The following is a 19,182-nucleotide window of genomic DNA, read 5'->3' on the forward strand; positions in this document are numbered from 1 at the left end:
TGCCAGTCCTATCAAAGTTTAGCACACAAAATTATCTATGATACATAATATTTGATAAGCATAATATATGACTTTTGGGTGTGGAGGAGGGTGAAGTATTGTTCTTTGAATAGTCTCTTTTTTAGAGTCTTAATGCAGTGACATATTACCAAAGAAAGGCTGTGACACACCCAAAAGGAAGCAGCCATCCCTCAGCGGGAGGTGACTGGATATTCCCTATCTCTTAGCAAGATAAGACTGTCACTCTCTAGGCAGCAGAGTCTGGAGACGCACAGAACCCACACAGCTACAGATGGCTTGCTCTGCTCCCCACCATGTTAAGGAGATTAAGATATGATTTCTGCCTCTGCCATTCTGAATAGAACCCAGTTTTCTCAAGGTTTGCAGTGATAAAATGCTCTTTTAAGGATATACGAACCAGTAGTTTACTGGACCTGTAAAACTGGGGATCATCTTTGTGAAACCAATGAATTCCTGAGCTATTTGAGAGCAATGGGCATACTGAGTCCCCATTTCTCTCTAAGAAGTTGATAATCATAGGCCCTGTATTTTGGAGCCTTACCTAGGGAAGGGTTTAGGGTTCTCATTCTGAGAATCCCTAAATCAAGTATAAGGCAAGTTAATATTTCATGTTAATTCTGTTTTAGGATTGGTGACAGTGGGCTCGATGTCTTGGAATGAGCCTACTTCCTAGATGCCCTCCAAACTACAAATTTATGCTTGCTTTCTATCTGCATTTCTGGCTCTGAATGGGAATCCATGGCTTCCTTGGTTAGGCATGGCTTGAACTTTCCCCTAGAATCTAACTCAATTACTTCAGCACCTACATGAACTGAAGAAATTAAGGGTAGAATAGAACAAAAACTGGAAACCAAAAACAATCAAGATGATAAGAATGACATCCCTCAAGGAGTTTGAGGATTGGGATTAGAAAGATGTTGAAATACAATTTCTCTATTTAATGGCTCCATAGTTTTGCACGAGCTATTTAACCCCTCTAGGCCTCAATTGCTCAGGCTGTAGAACGTAACCAGTAATACTTAGTTGCCAGAGGTGTTGTTAGCATCTCAAATAATATATAAGAAAATGCATTTTGAAACTTCAAAGTGCTATAAAATAATCATTATTTCTGAATATATGTATTTTTTCAAAAATATGCTATTACATTCCACATGCCTAGCAAAGGTGATGAAAAAATAGAAGAGCATTTCAATCTATTTTAAACTATTTTTCTTAAGAATAGTCATTAAAATTCTTCAGATCAATTTAAAAGCTTTAGTAACATGCATGGAATATGTTCCACAATACAATAGGTAAAAGTATTACAAACATTCATTCATCTGAACCATTAATTAGAACTTTAAAAGTCCTCCTCCAAATGGCAGATTATCAATCTCCTAAAACAGAAAAACTTAATGCAACATGTCTGATGCCACTTTTCTTACAGATAAGTTCACATTGTATAACATCGATCTACTATGTTAAAAATCCACATCAAACATGCATTGAAAGTATGATAAGAATTTTAGAAAACTGGTCTCGATTTTAATACCCAGCTATTTTTGTACAACATCTATTTAAACTTTTATCATTTATATGCAATAACAATTAAAATCTAAACTACCTTAAAACCAATTAAATGTGTAACTTTGTAAGATACATGAGCTCTTGATATGAGAAAAACAAGAATATTTTGGAATTCAGGATTATTTTATTTTAAGCATTATGAAAATCTACCAGGTTTTCTTCAGCAGATGATTATAAATCACATGTGACTTCCTGAGTCACAGTTTTTGACTGACATATGGTGAGTATATATCAAGCAACTATGCATTTATTTTGGGTAAAATAAAGGTATAAATTCTGCAGCTGGTTCTAAATTTTTACTTCTATTTCTAGCACTCCTAATTTACATTGATTATTATATTAATTATAATTATTTGTACTTGTTTCATTATTTTAGCATTAATCAGTGACATACACTTTAAACTTCTAAGCACTATTAGATTTCCAATTTCTAAAGTCCCTTATGTATAGTTCTTATATGTTTCTCTTTGTCAATCAAAAATAATTTCATTTGCCACTGGATGGATTTCCTTTACTTGACAAGCAGAACACAGTGTAACTAAGTGACAAGAATTTGCCATTCAGAAAATCATCAACAGGAAACATCAGTGCGAATTCCTCAATATAACAAGCCCTTGGCCACAATTCAGGATAGCATTTTTCTAAGGTTGCTCCCTATGTTCTCCTGAAAATGTTAATGACTTCACCTCTGTACTTGTAAAAGGGCTTACAATTGCCTCCACCATTGTTTTATTAGGTTTTCATCAAAGATGAACACCAAGGCACCTCTCATATGATCTCCCTGGGGTCTAATGACCCTGATGATTCTTTCAGGCATCTGTAGCCTTACCATTTATTTTTTGATGCTATCCTTTTTGTTGGAATGAGGATATTGGGCATTTGGGCAATGCCAGCTTTCAGAGAGGTGGTGGCAGATGGAATGAAATCTGCCTGGTATGCCTTCCCCTCCACATGAGCAGAGAGCCATCCATTTCCTCCATTAAGGAGTTGTCACTCAGCCCACCCAGCTGGAAGACCATTTTTGATAGCCAAGCTGGCTGGTGGCAGACAATTCAGCTACAAAGTACGCTTTTAAAAGGAAGCTAAAACATCATTTGTAGGAAAATTGAAAATGCATGGCTTCCACCACAGCCAATTTTTTAATGACTGTAATATTTTAAGTGATTATTTTTGCCACTTCAGATTGCTCCTTAGAGAGGAGAGGTTTTTTAATTAAAATCTAGGCAATGCAAACAGATGAGATATGAGGAACAGAAGAAAGAGAAATAAGATGAATAAAATTAATTAAAATGGCATTGTTGGCAGAGCCATAAATTAGCCACTGTCTGGCTGGAAATTAAGTATATTGGTATAGGAATTTCTGTATTAAAGCGAGATGTGTGCTAGAGCAGTTGAAAATTGACTAGTTAATAGTCTACATATCATTGTGTTTTTCAAGTCTTTTACTATGCTAGAGCCGTTCATACAGAAATGTATCTCCTACATACCAGTTCAACAGTCTTTAAAGGTATTGACTTTTTGTGCTATATTAAAAGAAAAATTAAAATAGAAAGAGAATGATTTCTCTCATGAGGCAAAATAAATTTCTATCATTTTCCATGCATTCAATTTCTAGATAATTTAATGCCAGTTAAAATACTGAAAACTTGGCTATAAATACAGTCCAGGTGCAGGAGGGCTAAATTGCATTTTCTCTACTCAACACAATAGATTCATCCATAGTGAGTACATTTCAGGGAGTTTAAAGAGTGTTTTTTTCTCATTAATTTCTGGATTCATTAAACACTCACATTCGAACTACTTTGTATTAAGATTTTTAAAGATTCAATTTATAGTACATTTTGTGACAAGTGTATAATTACTATTGTGGCAATAGTTATGACTAAAACGGCAACAGTGACAGATTTGAATTAGAGAAATGAGAGGCAGAAATAACAATGCAAAATTCCAATGGGCAGTTGTTAACCTTGTCTTTGGGGATCAACTTGACTTTCACAGTGTTGGAGGCTTTCAGACTTGCCTCCTCAAATTAAGTGCAAAGATGCCAGGCACAGTGTGGGAGGCTGCAAGATAACATGGAGTGAAAGGGTTGGGACTTATAGTAAAATAGACCTGGCTTTGAAAGTTAAAGCTGTTTGATTTTGGGGAAGCCATTTGGCATTCCAAGCCTCTGTTTTTTCATCTGTGAAATGGGGATAATAGTGAGCATTAGATTAAATACGCAGGGAACATGCCTACCCTAAAGATTGCTGAATCTTAGAAAATTTGTAAACACTATTTCCCTCCCGATTTTTTTGCCCCCATCTGCATTCATTCATTTAACAAATCTTACTTTAATGAATGAATGTCACTATGCAAGTTATTGTGCTAGGTGTCATGCTAGGTACAAATATTATAGAAATGTAACTAGGTTTTTAATGTGCATTTGGAATAAATTTCACCTACTGAATATTGTGTTAATTAGTGAATGAATGTGTCAGCTTCAGATAAAAAAAATAAATAAGGCAAAAGATGCATTAGGCAGGGAGCTTTTGCACATTTGTTTAAATGATTATTTTCTGTATAAATTATCAAAATTAGTTGTTTCTCTGCTATTGCCACTCTTGTCATGACGATCTGGCTCATTTCCATGTTTCACTAATGTTATTCCACATTAATTACTGTACAAATAGGCCTCATTGGGGGAAATTGTGAAAAGCACACTACTTACATTTAACCCTTCATCCCCAAAGTACTCGTATTAGCTTAACAAATTATATTCTGGCTCATTCTACAATATCATGTATCCACCTCTTGGGGGAAACATGACAATAAGAGCAATACGATCCAAAGTGAAGAACATCCCAAGCAAAGGGAATTTAGGTAGACAGCATGCAATTAGCCATGCTGGAATCTGGCCAGGAAATCATAGTTAACATTCTGATTCTTAATGAAAAAAGACATGGGAACATGGACTAGCCACAAGTCTTACTGCGCTCAGGTTTATCCTCATTAGAAAGCCAGCACTCAAGTCCCTCAAGATACACACTAGATAGTTTCCAGTAAAGGGATAATGCAAAGCACAGTTCTGGAAAGTAAATCTGATTTCCTCTTATTTGTCCTGTATATTGTCAGAATATAAGACCATCAAGTGAACTGTTGAAACCTTTTTCTGAGGTGCCCAATTGAACATTGCATGGAAGATGAATTAGGTATGATAGTATTGCTGTGCCAGGGGCTTATATTCCCAAAAAGTAGGTTTAAAAGTGAATTCTACCTTGGGAGTGATCTTCCCTTTCATAATTTACCTTATATTTTTTTCATTAGCCTTAACTTGTGTTAAGACTAAATTTTTCAGACAAATTAATTTACATTTTTTTCGCAATTTGGATATAATGATCTTTTTTCTCCATTGATGGTTCAGCAGTTTGTGACAACAGTACTAGAGGGGTGACAGCAGAAGGCCAGAATGAAAGATGCAGTTCTTATTCAGGACTGGAGACTTGCCTAGTGTCCACTGGGACAATGAATTTGGCAAGTGCATAAGGTACAAGAACAACAGAAAATTAATAGACTCTCCTGTTCAGACTTAATGCTTCCCCTTAATGAGTTGTTGATTTACCTAACGTCTGTTGTCTTCATTAGGGCCTTTTGGTGTTTGTTAAACTAGAAAAAAAGTCTTTATTATTCAATATTTATCAATAGTAAATGTGATAAAGGGGAGGCAGTCAAATTCAAAGTAGTAATAGAGGAAACATTAAGATATGACCCTTCTAAATTCAGTGACTTAGTTACTCCAAGTCCTTGATATAAGTTTGCAAAACTTAAAAAATTATTTTTTTAATGAAATTTCTTTTAAATACATGTGATCAAATCATAGCCTATTCTAAAGGACAAACCTTTGTAACAGAATAATTAGACATTTAGTGCTGATTTACCTCTCAAAACAGGTTGACACAAAAGCACAAAAAAGGTAATCTGGAATTCTTTGCTATCCACACAATGAACTAGGGTAATAAATAGAAAAAGATTAGCAGGTGCAGGCACAGCAATCAGAGTGGGAAGATTTCTTAAAAATAAAAAAATATAGATGGAACAGCACCTATCTTACAATGATCTGCATTTAATCTGTAGGTCAATTCCGGAGTTGACAGAAGCCAGTGATTTATTCCTTTGCAAGCTGAGGGTAACCAGGATAGCTGAGCAGATATAAACATTTATTAACAGTGAGTGCGAAAAGCACTCTTTTTCTCTCTTTTGAACACACACACACACACACACACACACACACACCCCAAGTATTCAAGGATGATTCATGCTTTCAAAATAAAATTTTGGCTGCCACCAAAGATGACAGTAAACAAGCAAAACGAAGCGGCTGCCAGACCAATATTCACTTCCATGGCATATTGATCCATTCAGAAATACTGCTTCATGGGGTACTATTAAAGATGAGGAAACCAAAAAAGTAAAAGCAAAAAGCCCTGCTCACAGCTCTTTCCAAATCAATTGTCCCTGGGTTCTCTGCGATTTGCTTCACTGACCTTTGTAGCTTTTCTCTTAATGATAATTTGTGGAAAGCAGGCAGCTGCAGCATTTCCAGGCTGACCCTCTGAAAACTTACATCTAACGTTTTTCTTTCAACTTAAAATTAAGAATACTCTCAGATTGCAGGATGTGTATTTGAGGAGTTGGTAAGAGACGACTTTGATGGATTTGCCCAGATGTTTCAAGAGTGACTAAGGAAAATTGAGCACTGAGCATCCAGGGTTTTTACCGACACATCATGTTCATCTACTGTAGATATAAAACTGGATGGCAAGATCTTCCTTATAGTGCTGGCATCTAGAAAGCATTCATGATATGCTATCAATACTTCTCCTATCATTATTATTACTATTATTTATCATAACTATCATTTTACCACCATTTATTATTATTAATTACTATCCAGTATCTATGTAGTGTTCATGCCACTGCAAGTATCCTTCCAGGATATGAGAGTTCTGCCCAAGGTGATATGCTGAATCTTGTTACTATATATCTTAAATGGAAAGAGTGAAAAAAAATCAGTTCATGTCCTTTAATCCTTGATGTAAAACCAAGACAATTCTCACAGAGCTAGTGCTACAGGTAGGAAAGATGTGCCTTTCGTTTTTAGATGTGGAACAAACACCCACAACCACACGACAGAGGCCCTGCCATGGCAGCAATAGCTATTCTAGCAACAGCAGATGATGAGCTGATACAGCGTACTCCTTATCTTTAGAATAGGAGCAGCTGGAAAAAAGTATGAAAAAGGATATAATGTTTTGTGAGAGAAGGCAAAATCATCAAAAACAACAATTATGTCCGGTGATTTGATACTGAGTGAGTTTCAGGCACTTTCCTTTGCTGAGTACACAAGCTGCTTACTCTGGGAGATTACTAATGAGGGTGGGGCTCTGGGGAGCTTTTGAACTTGTAGCACTGTATTTATTGGTATTTAAAGTCCTATCTACTTGGTAGTGAACAAAGGGCTGCTTAGGGATTTGTGGGAAATAAAAATTATGATGGTAATTAGAAGCAGGATAGGAATGTGGTGCACCTTTTCTTCCACATGGGAAGTTCTCCATAAAAATATACAAGCAAGTCTATGGACTTGGAAAAAGAAAGGAGGAAAAACATAGATAGTGACATAGAAGAATGGATTAATTCTATAACCATTTACAGTCCTCCTCAGCTTTCCAATCCTATTTCAAAAAGCACAGCAAATACAAGGTCAGGTCCTACATTAAAAGCTGATACTGTTATACATCTATTTCATTAATTACTAAAAGCCAACAGATGGTAAAGCCTTCTATCAACGCAGGGCTGATTTAGACTGGTGACCTATAATTGCAATTCTTCAAATCATATAAAGTCCTGAAGCTAATTACTCTATTTGGTCGTATATCATTCTGCCCTACTTGAGATAAACAACAAGCTCAGATGAAATGGTTTAGGTATTCCCCCTCCAAAACCAGAAAGAAATATCTAAAGAAGATAAGAGTAATACATACTGTGAATGACAATAGTTCATTTTTATCTTTCCTATTTGACCTGCCACTGTCAAACATTATTTTTAAGATCAGCAGTGGAGAGTTTACATACTCACTACTCTGTGTATTCCCCTGTTTTATTGACAAGAGCATGAAAAAAATCATAGGCTGGGCGCAGTGTGTCACACCAGCACTTTAAGAGTCCGAGGCAGGTGAATCACTTGAGGTCAGGAGTTTGAGACCAGCCTGGCCAACATGGTGAAACCCCGTCTTTACTAAAAGTACCAAAATTAGCCAGGCATGGTGGTGCATGCCTGTAGTTCCAACTACTTGGGAGGCTGAGGCATGAGAATTGCTTGAATCTGGGAGGTGGAGGCTGCAGTGAGACGAGATCAAGCCACTGCATAGCAGTCTGGGCGACAGAGCCAGACTGTCTCAAAAATAAAAATTAAAACAAAAAAAATCATTTGTAGTTAATAAAACTACTATACTTAAACAGTATTTATTATTTAGTAAATAAAATTTAGTAAAAACGACATTAATAATCACAAATAGCATTGAAATGTTAATAAAAACTGTTTTTTTGATTGCCAAAGGCTATACTATGTGTGATATTTGTGTCCAACCCTAATGAATGAATGCATTTGATTGTGATGTAGCTTTAATGACATATAAAGACACCATAATTTGTAAAATCCATATTTTCCCTATCCTATTATTTCCCCCTCCTCATAATTGAAGGTGTCAGCTCAATCCTTTGCCTTTTATTCATTATACTCTATATTTACTCCCTTGCAGAATTTATTTGTTCTCAAACATTTTCAATGAAGAACACACATATTTACTGAGATTTTTCTAAGTGCCAGATACTGTTCCAAGGGTTTCACATGTTTTTTCTTATTTAGTCATGACAACACGAGGTGGATACTATTATTTTTCCTGTTATAGTCAAGGACACTGAGAGGTCAAATAGCTTATCCAAGACCACATGGCTAACAAATGGTTAAGCCAAGATTTGAACCCAGGCCGGTTTTAACAATTGTGCTATCTCCAGTCCCATTCATAACATTTTCAGTGCCTTTAAGTCATCACTGAATTAAAAAATAATCTTCCTGCCTTATAAGCTAGATCTTCTTGATATTTTTCCAGCCTTTCATTCATTCAATTAACAGCTATAACAATTTATCATGTGCTAAACACTGGAGGTACAAATACAGTGGAAACAGTCCCTGAGCTTAAGAAGCAAACATTCTAACCAGGAAGACAAGACCACAAATAACTATAAAACAAAGTTGTAAATGCTACCATAGAGATATATGTTTGGTGTAGCAGAATGCTGAAACTGCATGAGTTTAGCTATGATTTTGGTTGGGGCCCCAAGAAAATAGATGGCAACTACCCTACTTTCCAGAGTGAAGTGATGGACCAACCATAAGGGCCTAGCAAAAGAGGTGGTAAAACAGCTTAATTACTCACATGAGGGCATTCAAACTTGGGGTTCAAGTGGGCAGGGATTGGGCAGCAGAGAGATTATTTGAGAGTGTTTGGTGATCTGAGAGTCCTACCCATGTGCATGTGGGCAAGGGGAGCACCTCTATTCACTGGACCTCAAGTCTGGTGTACAGGACTTCCAGGATGCCATTGGAGGGCAGGCTGTGTGTCCCAGCATGTGAACCAGCATCCAGAGCTGTTCAGCAGGTGGCTAGGTAACAAGCGGGCTGCACTAGAAGTTAACTATTTTCCTCCTGATGATGGATTCAAGTGTCTATCAAAGACTAGGCATGAGCTCACACACACAAGAAGCAGTTTAGGTCATCTAAGGTCCTGCCCCACTGGGGTCTGTGAAGGGGCAAGGAGTCCTTAGCACACAAATACTGTATTCATTAGCCAGAGATCCAGTGCTAAGAGAGGAAGCATGCATGACCTGTCTGAGAGATGCTTTGGGGTGAGTGAGCCCCAGCTTTGGTAAAGAGTGGGAGGATTTCCAGAGAACCTACTGGTAGAGTCAATAGAAACCCAGTTTTGATCACTTGCCAGGCCCAGGAATCAATGCCAGCTTACAATGATACCTGCCTCTTGCTTTCCTTCTTCTTCTTCCAGATCCAGCCCTGGAGGGTTGAGAAGCTGAAACTATTTGGGGTTGAGGGAGTCAGTAAGGAGGGAAAGGGAGCTGACCACTGTCCCCATTTCTACTGCAGTAGACCTACGCTGGAGGTGAGAAGCTGTGGGTGAAATCTGGAGCTTGCATTGTCATCCTGAACTCATCATATTGATGTTGAACTGAGACATCTGGGAGACTAAAGTAACTAGATGACTCTTTTGTTCTACTAGCAGTCTTGGGACCTACCATAGTCTCAAACAAAGAGGGCAGGGATAAAGGAGCTGCCACAGCAAATTTGAATGACCAGTGAAAAAAGAGTGGCATTTTTTTTTCTGTCGCTTGTCCCCACCCCAACAAGTCCTGTTTGTTGAACTTAATGGTTGCACTAGCACAAAGAGGAGGGAGACATTAACTATGCAAAACTTCCCAAAGAAAATTGGGAATGTAAATTAGTTCAACCATTGTGGAAGACAGTGTGGCAATTCCTCAAGGACCTAGAAATAGAAATTCCATTTGACCCAGCAATCCCATTACTGGGTATATATCCAAAGGACTATAAATCATTCTACTATAAGGACACATGTACACGAATGTTCATTGCAGCACTGTTTACAATAGCAAAGACCTGGAACCAACCCAATGCCCATCGATGATAGACTGGACAGGGAAAATGTGGCACATATACACCATGGAATATTATGCAGCAATCAAAAACGATGAGTTCATGTCCTTTGTAGGGACATGGATGAATCTGGAGAACATCATTCTCAGCAAACTGACACAAGAACAGAAAATGAAATACCGCATGTTCTCACTCATAGGTGGGTGTTGAACAATGAGAACACATGGCCACAGGGAGGGGAGCACTACACACTGGGGTCTGTTGTGGGGAATAGGGGAGACACAGCGGTAGGGGGGAGCTGGGGAGGATAGCCTGGGGAAAAATGCCAGATGTAGGTGAAGGGGAGGAAGGCAGCAAATCACAGTGCCACGTGTGTATCTATGCAACTACCTTACATGTTCTTCCATGTACCCCAAAACCTAAAATGCAATTAAAAAAAAAAAAGAAATGTGATCCCAAAGAGAAGAAGAAGAAGAAAAGAAAATGACATTTGAACTGGGCATCTAAGGATGGAGGAAAATTAGTAGGCAGGGAATAAAAACGTGGAAAATCACATCTAAAGGAATGCGAGTGTGAATTTCTGAGGTGCATTTGTGATTCTGGAACATAGTGGATCAGGAGATGAGGATAAAAATTAGACTGGATGACTAATTACAATAGCATAGACTTGGAACCAACCCAAATTCCCATCAATGTTACACTGGATAAAGAAAATGTGGCACATATACACCATGGAATACTATGCAGTCATAAAAAAGAATAAGTTCATGTCCTTTGCAGGGACATGGATGAAGCTGGAAACCATCATTCTCAGCAAACTAACACAGGAACAGAAAACCAAACACCACGTTTTCATTCATAAGTTAGAGTTGAACAATGAGAACACATGAACACAGGGAGGGGAACATCACACACCAGGGCCTACGGGGAGCGAGGAGGCAGGAGAGGGAGAGCATTAGGACAAATAACTAATGCATGTGGGGTTTAAAACCTAGATGACAGGTTGATAGGTGCAGCAAACCACCATGGCCCATGTATACCTATGTAACAAACCTGCATATTCTGCACATTTATATCAGAACTTAAAGTATAATTAAATTTAAAAAAAGGATGAAGAAGGGTTAAAAAAAAAGAAAAAAAATTAGGCTGGATAAAAATTGGAAAGGGCCTTGAATTATGTGAGGGATTTTGGCTTGTATCCTCTAGGCCTACATAAGAAGTTATCAAAAGTCTTAAGCATGGAGGCAGCATAATGTAATTTGTGTTAAGGAATGATGCTAGAGTTTCTGCCAGTGGCATCCTTTGGGATGATCCTTGGTTCCAACATCTTGCCAGGGAGTTGACTATATTAGACTGATTTCTCTTTCTTTATTGTTCCAAGACCCCTATTCTGTTTCACCTCCTCTGGAGATTACTGAAAACATCTCCTGCCTTCATAAGGCAAATATTTTAATACTTATTCCTCCCTAAGTACATAGTAGGTCACCCATCAGTACCTAACATGAGTCAGTAACTAGAATTTTGAAAACAAAATCAGCTGTTACAATGTGGAAGAGAGGGAAGCAAACAGTGCTTGAGCTGCACTTGCTAAACTGTAATGTACAAGAAAATCAGTGTTCTGGAGGAAGGAACAGGTGGTGCAATATCCAAAAAAGGATATTGTCTCTTTTTTGTACTTGTGTAAATGATTTCTAGAATCATCAAGTATTTTTTTTTCTGCTGCTCCTAAAGATAAGGGGTACACTGTATCAGCTCATCATCTGCGGTTGCTAGATGTGGAAGAAAGTGAAGCAAACAGTGCTAGAGCTACACTTGCTAAACTGTAATGTATAAAAATAATCAGTCTTCTGGAGGAAGGACAGGTGGTACATTTGGAACAAAGCTGGAGCAAGATCAAGAGATATGAGAAAAACAAGAATCTTTTAACCTACAGCTAGAGAGTGATGGGAAAGAAAACATGCAGATAATTTAACAGGTGGATGTTGGACAGAAACACAAAACAATCAAGAAGCATGTCAGTTACTCACTACTTGTGAGAACAAAGCTATGTGGCAACTGAGAACAAGAGTTCTAAAGTCAGTTCCTGGATTTGAATCCTGATCCTGCTACTGGTGAAAGATGTATTTTGGACAACGTATTTAACCACCTCTATGCTTCACTTTCCACATATGAAAAACGAGACTAACATAGCATCTTCTTTACAGGTTTACAAGGAACAAGTTAAATGAGATGATGATGATGATGATATGTGTGTATCTGGAATAATAAGTACCTAGAAAAGTAATTGCTCAATAAAAAGTAGCTTTTATTACTTGGTCAAAGTTAATCCTACGTATGCTTGAAAATTTTTCCTTGAATAGCTCCATTTTGTAATTAAGCATTACTGTTAGATTCACTCTGTGAGATAATAAAGATGGAAACATCTTGGAATTTTGTTTTTTTTGTTTTTTTTTTTAGATAGGGTCATGCTCTGTCACTCAGGCTAGAGTAGTGTCAGGATCACAGCTCACTGCACCTTGAACTCCTGGGCTCAAGCAATGGTCCCATCTCAGCCTCCGGAGTAGCTGGGACTATAGGTGTGCACCTCCATGCCTGGCTAATTTAAAAATAACTTTTGTAGACACAGGGTATTGCTGTGTTGTCCAAGCAAGTCTTAAACTTCTGACCTCAAGTGATCCTCCCACCTTGGCCTCCCAAAGTGCTGGAATTACAAGCATGAGTCTCTGTGCCTGGCCATCTTGGAAACTTTTAATGAGTAGGTTAAACAAAAAAATACAACTCTAAAAACTAAAAGTCCAAAATAAAGCAATGTTAAAACACATCTCATGACCAACAGGAACACTGAGATATGCTTTCTAATTTGTTGTATTTAGTTTTTACCTCAGAGGCCACCAAGTAAAGAAACAATGTTTGACAAAGAAGTTGCATAGAGTTTAAAGAAACAATTTTTATTTCTAGAATTCCAAATCACTTGGCAAAAGCAACTCTTTCAGTCTCAGATGGTTGAACCAAAAGTCAAAAGGGCAGTCATGTAAATGAATTAAAACAATAAATTCTTAGATTTTATTAATGCATTTATTTGAAGTTTTAAAAGACAACATCAAAGAAAAATTTCTACCCAACAGCCAAGTCAAAGATAATTATATAAATTGTTACTCCACTGATTTTTTTTTCTTAATAGACATAGGTCACTTGGCAAGTCTCAAACGTGTGATTGGAAAGCTTATGAGTAGGATGAGAGACCTCAAAGCAAAGCATATTCCACATAAAGTTGTAATATAATTACAATTACTAATGAAGCAAACCACACTTCATGCGTTTTTATCATGGTGGTACCAAAGTACATGCATTGAGAAACTGAATAGCAAATTAGATTAGTGTAATGGCTTGTAAAATGAAACAGAAAGTATATTTATGCAATAAAGGGTACTCAGACCAAATGATAAATGATCATCATGGCTAAATAATGTGAATCTCAGGCCCCAAGGTCTCCTGGGTTTATGCATCTGCTTGCCAGTGTTGAACAATGACAGCAGAAATTCCTCTTTTAATCAAGTGGTCATAGGATACGACATAGGCTATTCTGATGAATATTTTTTTCTAGACCCATACAGAAGAAATCCACAGCTCTTTAAGGAGCCATGACTTCAGACCCTGTCAGAATAAATTTCCATAAGGTTTACTGTTTGTATAGAGCAAACATGAGGCCTGTTCCTAATGTCAGTCAATTAGCATAATTTCAAATCAAAGCAACATGACTAGGGTTTGACTTGTTAAGACAGAAGTCATTTGTGTCAGGAGAGTTCCTGTGTTCACCAAACAATTTGTAATAGTTTTTCTGTTAAAAGGAGGTGAGCATTCTTGATCTTTCTATTCTACTTGCTACTTTTCTTGTGATCTCACCCCTTTCTAGCTCAGGATGTTTTGTGGCAGTGAGAAACATTTAAAAAACTCTTCAAACTGTGTTTGTATTTTATTTTCATATGTTAGATACTTGAGAAGATGCAGTTGAGGGTCTCATGGCATTTTCATATCGTCTAAGTGTAATTTCGTATTCCATGCACTCCCTGGGTAGGCAAGCCTGTGATTCCAACTCCCATTCACAAGGCTAATGGTGCCAAATTTGGATCTTTCTCTGAGCTTCTCACCCAAACATCTAACCTCCTACCAAACAGTCCTTTTTGCTTTCCCTCAAGATAATCAAAATTGCCAAAGGGTCTCACCAACTTTCTGCAAACCTGCTCCTTCACTGTGTTTCCTTTTCAATGAATGGCACCTGTGCACCCAACTGCCTACACCTTGTCCCTGACATCTATCATTCCTCTGTCTTCTCAGTATATCCCCAACCTTTTCTGTTCCCTAAAAATCTGAAATAGCCACATTTTTCCATCCTCTCACTCCTAATTCTGACCAATATGATCTCCCATTGAACTACTAGAATAAGCCTCCTATTTGGTTTCTCTGGATGTGCTCTTTCTTCCTTTCATTCAGACCTCTATCGTCAAAGGGATATTTCAAAAACAAATATAATTGGCTCTTGTTTAAAGCACTTCAGTGACTCTCTACCACCTTCAAGATAAAATTCAAACTACAGAGTCTTACAAGATCTTCAAGGTCTTGTCACTGGCCATGTCTTCAGACTTTTCTATCACAAGTCTCAACTTAAAATCTATTAGACAACTATTCTGAATTCTGTCCAAGACTTTTACTTTGCGCTCTCACCTTCCAGCCTTAGTTTGGGCTGCTATAAGAGAATGCTATGATTGGGTTGCTTAAACAACAAATATTTCTTACATTTCTGGAGGCTGGGGAGTCCAAAACCAAAGCACTGGAAGATGTGATGGTCAGTAAGGGCCACTTTCCAATTCTCAGTGTGCTCTCTGGGTGTCTGTACCCTCCTCACTTAATTATCTCCCAAGGGCCCACCTCTAATACCACTGTATTGGAGTTAGGATTTCAACGTATGAATTCTGGGGAGGTGGAGGGATACAAACATTTAGCTTATAACACAGCCTTAAAGTATCTGATTTATAATTCTAGACACATGATTCCTCCTACCTGGCCAACTCCAAATTACCGTTCAGTCTCTACTTGGATTTCCTATTCTCCCCTGCCTTTGTAACCCCTCAAGTCAGGATTTGGTACTGTTATTTTCTTAATACTCTGAACTTTCTCAGCAAATCATAACCATTAGGCTATTTCCTATTTGCATATTGACATGTTTAACTCCCTCACCTAAACTGACATCCACACAATGGGAAGCGACACATCTGACTTTTTGTGGTTATGTTCTCCGGATTCAGCCCAGTACATGGCACAGTGCGTCCTCAAAAATACTATTAAGTAAATAAATAAGTGAATGTTTTATACTAATGACTTTCCATCCTTAAAATGTAGGGTAAAATAACTAAGTATATTACCTATTCCTTTAATAGTGGTAAAATAGCTATCTTTACACAATTTGGTTTATTGAGCTTCACTTTTAGGAAGGAGAAGAAGGATTAAGAAAAAAACAAAAAACAAAAAGAGCTCTAACCTTAACTGTAGCTCCTGGGAAAAACAGCCAGTTGCCCGTGTCCACTGGGTCGAGACTATCTTCTAAAATGACTTGTCTGTGAGCTGAATTGATGACCAGAATGTTATCTAAGGCCCAGCAGGCTTCATACACTTCACCTACACGAAGATTTTCCTGCTTCCATTGAAACTGAACACTCTCCCCTTTGGCGTCCTCAGGAAGGTAGAGAATATGGATGATTGTGCTGACATTGGAGGGGGCTCTGGAACATACAGAGAGATGGGAAGTTCAGCAAAGTTGACTTTTTCTTTCTTAGAGATGAATTTTCTTTCTTAAGATTGTAGTTTCATGATGTCAAGAATGTTATATTTATTACAGATAAAATACTCACAATCTCATAGCCCTTAAATCTTTTAGTATTTGCTGACTATTGAGATTTTCACATTGAATGATGACAGTTCAACTATTAAATACCTACAAAAGGTTTACATGGAACACAAATCAGGCACTAGTATGTTCAAGTGTCAGTAAAGGAAAATCTGAAGAGAAAATGGCACACACTGTTACGGCTTATGTAAAAACAAATCACAAATCACAAAGTATATCCGGCACAATTTTTTGCACCTGGTTGGCATACAGTCTAAAACAGGTTACTCAATAATAAGGAGAAAACGTATAAAAGTGTGAATTTTTTTTGAGACAGGGTCTTGGCTCTGTTGTACAGGCTGGAGTGCAGTGGCGCTATCATAGATCATGTAACCTTGAACTCCTGGGCTCAAGTGATCCTCCCTCCTCAGCCTGTTGAGTAGCTCACACTACAGGCTTCCATCACCATGCCCAGCTGATTTTTATTATTTTTATCGAAATGAAGTCTTGCTGTGTTGCTCAGGCTGGTCTCAAACTGTTGGGTTCAAGTGATCCTTCTGACTCAGCCTCCCAAAGTGCTGGGACTACAAGCATGAGCCACCATACCTGGCAAAACTGTGATCTTAATGTGATTCTTCCTTTGAAATTATGCATCTATTAGAAACCACTCTGTGCAATGTGTTTAATCATCAGTCTAAATTATTTTATTTCTAATAACTAGATATGTTTTCATATGTTTAGTCTATGTGAAATGTGAGATTTGCCATAATTAAATGCTCTTACTTATAATACCTCACAATTTCACATAGATCATCCTTAAAAACATGATATAACATGATTTTTTATATTACCTCTACTAGAATCTAGGTTCTTCTGCTATATAATAAAATATTTTTATTAAACATTTTCTTCTACCAAAGTAGAAACCTGCTATAGTAAAAATGATTGCCTTTGCTAAGATTAAGAGTGGTACTAAAATGCAAACTAGTGGGTACCCTGGATTTGTTATAAATCAGTTTTGAAAGGACTAGAGAAGAGCCATATTTCTCGCTCACCAACGAAGCACATATATATCCGTAAAATTGTCAGCATAGGTTATAGATGGTGTACCTTACCTTTGGGGATAATCAATTCCCTTTTCTTTTAAAATATTTCATGATGACTATGCTTTTAGCTTCAAAAAGAGTTGAAATTGATGAGGAGAATATATTTTGGCTTTAGGTAGTGATTGAGAGCACTTTCAATCTAACCACCAAAGGTAAGGGAAATTTGCATTGGTTTGGTACCTGTGCTAAAACTGAAAGTCCCATTTTGGATATCCGCTGAACACGATCTTTATATGTTCTAATTTAATATGTAGTTTAATTGTTCATCATATCAAAAACATGTAGTTGTTTCTAGCAAGAAATATGTACCATAATTTATTTAACAGCATACTAGAAAGGGAAAAAAATGGAGATATAGGTACATTTTTCAATATTTAGACTGCTTTGTTTAAAATCATTTATAGAAGTAAATATTTAATATGAATGTATTTTCACAACTACTAGAAATTACAAAGAAAAGCAAAATGTTCTCTTATAAAATCGTCACAGTATGTCAGAGCTCAGCTTATATCAGGTGTCCATACATTATATTTTTTCCTGACACAGAGAGAGATAATCTATTAAAATCCATGAGCTAGAAACACTTTTCTCAGTTTTTGGTTAGAACGAACTTAAGATTTGTGTTTTTATTTTATTATTATTATTTTAAAACACCACTGCCATAGAACTTTAGACAAATTGGCTTAGTGTTACACCGACAGCCTAATGTTTATTCTGCTACCCTAAATAATAGTTCTTTTAATACGGAAATGTAATAAGGAAAATAGCTGGTAGGAAAAAAAGCTGTCCAAAACTGATAGAAAATATTCTACTTAAGTCATGCTAATTTAAGAGCTAACCCAATCATAATAATCACTTTATAGAAGTTTAAGGTATTTTTCCTTTAAATATCTTATACCTAAAATTAAGCATCCATTTAGAATTTTATTTCATGGTTTAAACTGTGCAGTAGTGGCAAACATAATTTGAGTTTTCTAATCTAGACAAATCTTTTTAACATGATTGAGTTTCTTCATCCTCAAGCATCCTACCTCATTTTCTTATTGAGGGATATTTTTTAATGAAGAAAATGTAATATGTAATTACAAGTGGCATCACAATGATGATAATAGAATCTTAAAACTGGCCTTAGGGAAGTTAGAAAGGATGTGACAGAACTGCAGATTAGATGTAAAAACCCTGTGGCTATGAATTCAATATCATCACAGACTGGAAGGGATTTAAGTGGTCATCTGATGCGTTTCCAGACCATAAGGCAGGCCCGAGTCAGGCAACCTGGAGCAATGGGTGGTAATATTATTTATTTTGTGGAGAACGCCATCATAAAAGCTATGATCGCAAATTTACTTTTACCAAAAATAGTTTGTTATAAGTACTGCTGATGGTGGAAGTTCTGAATGGAAAATGACACTTTTAACAGTATCTTCTTTGAGCAGTGCTGGTCATAATATGCATATCCATAGACTTCAACATAATTAACAACCACAGTCCTTTTTACCCTAAAGAAAAAGTTAGTGGTGGAATAAAGGCATATAGGAGAGTCGAATTCCATCTATGTCAGAACTTATGAAAATACTTTAAATTACAACAAACCTAATTTTCTCTAGTTGAATCCAGTCCGCAGAATTATTCTTGGCATATAACACGATGATGCTGGGGTCTGAATAACTAAAGCGACATGAACCTGACCCTGTAAATAGCAATAACAATAAATTTCAAGGTTAAAAAATAGTACAAATACATATTTCCTTTTCTGATAAATATTTTACATAATTTTAAAACTATTAGATATTTTATAACTTCCCCATTCTTCTAACTATGTTGACATTTCCTGTGATCTGTTCTGGTAAATATAATTTGATAAATAATCTTAGGAACCAGAAAAA

The 19,182-nt window shown here is 36.9% G+C and overlaps 1 protein-coding gene across 7 annotated transcripts in view; it reads right to left on the minus strand.

Annotated features, from left to right (window-relative positions):
* Positions 1-19,182, minus strand: part of RELN (reelin) — a 559,409-nt gene that overhangs the window by 219,165 nt on the left and 321,062 nt on the right. For all 7 annotated transcript variants that reach the window (XM_002751683.6, XM_002751684.6, XM_078343077.1 and 4 more), the window contains 2 exons: positions 18,890-18,986; positions 15,846-16,086 (listed from right to left, as the gene is read on the minus strand). In XM_002751683.6, coding sequence (XP_002751729.4) covers positions 15,846-16,086; positions 18,890-18,986 — 338 coding nt within the window. The remainder of the gene's footprint in view (positions 1-15,845; positions 16,087-18,889; positions 18,987-19,182) is intronic.

This window comes from Callithrix jacchus, chromosome 11 (assembly GCF_049354715.1).
Source record: "Callithrix jacchus isolate 240 chromosome 11, calJac240_pri, whole genome shotgun sequence".
Taxonomy (NCBI): domain Eukaryota; kingdom Metazoa; phylum Chordata; class Mammalia; order Primates; family Cebidae; genus Callithrix; species Callithrix jacchus.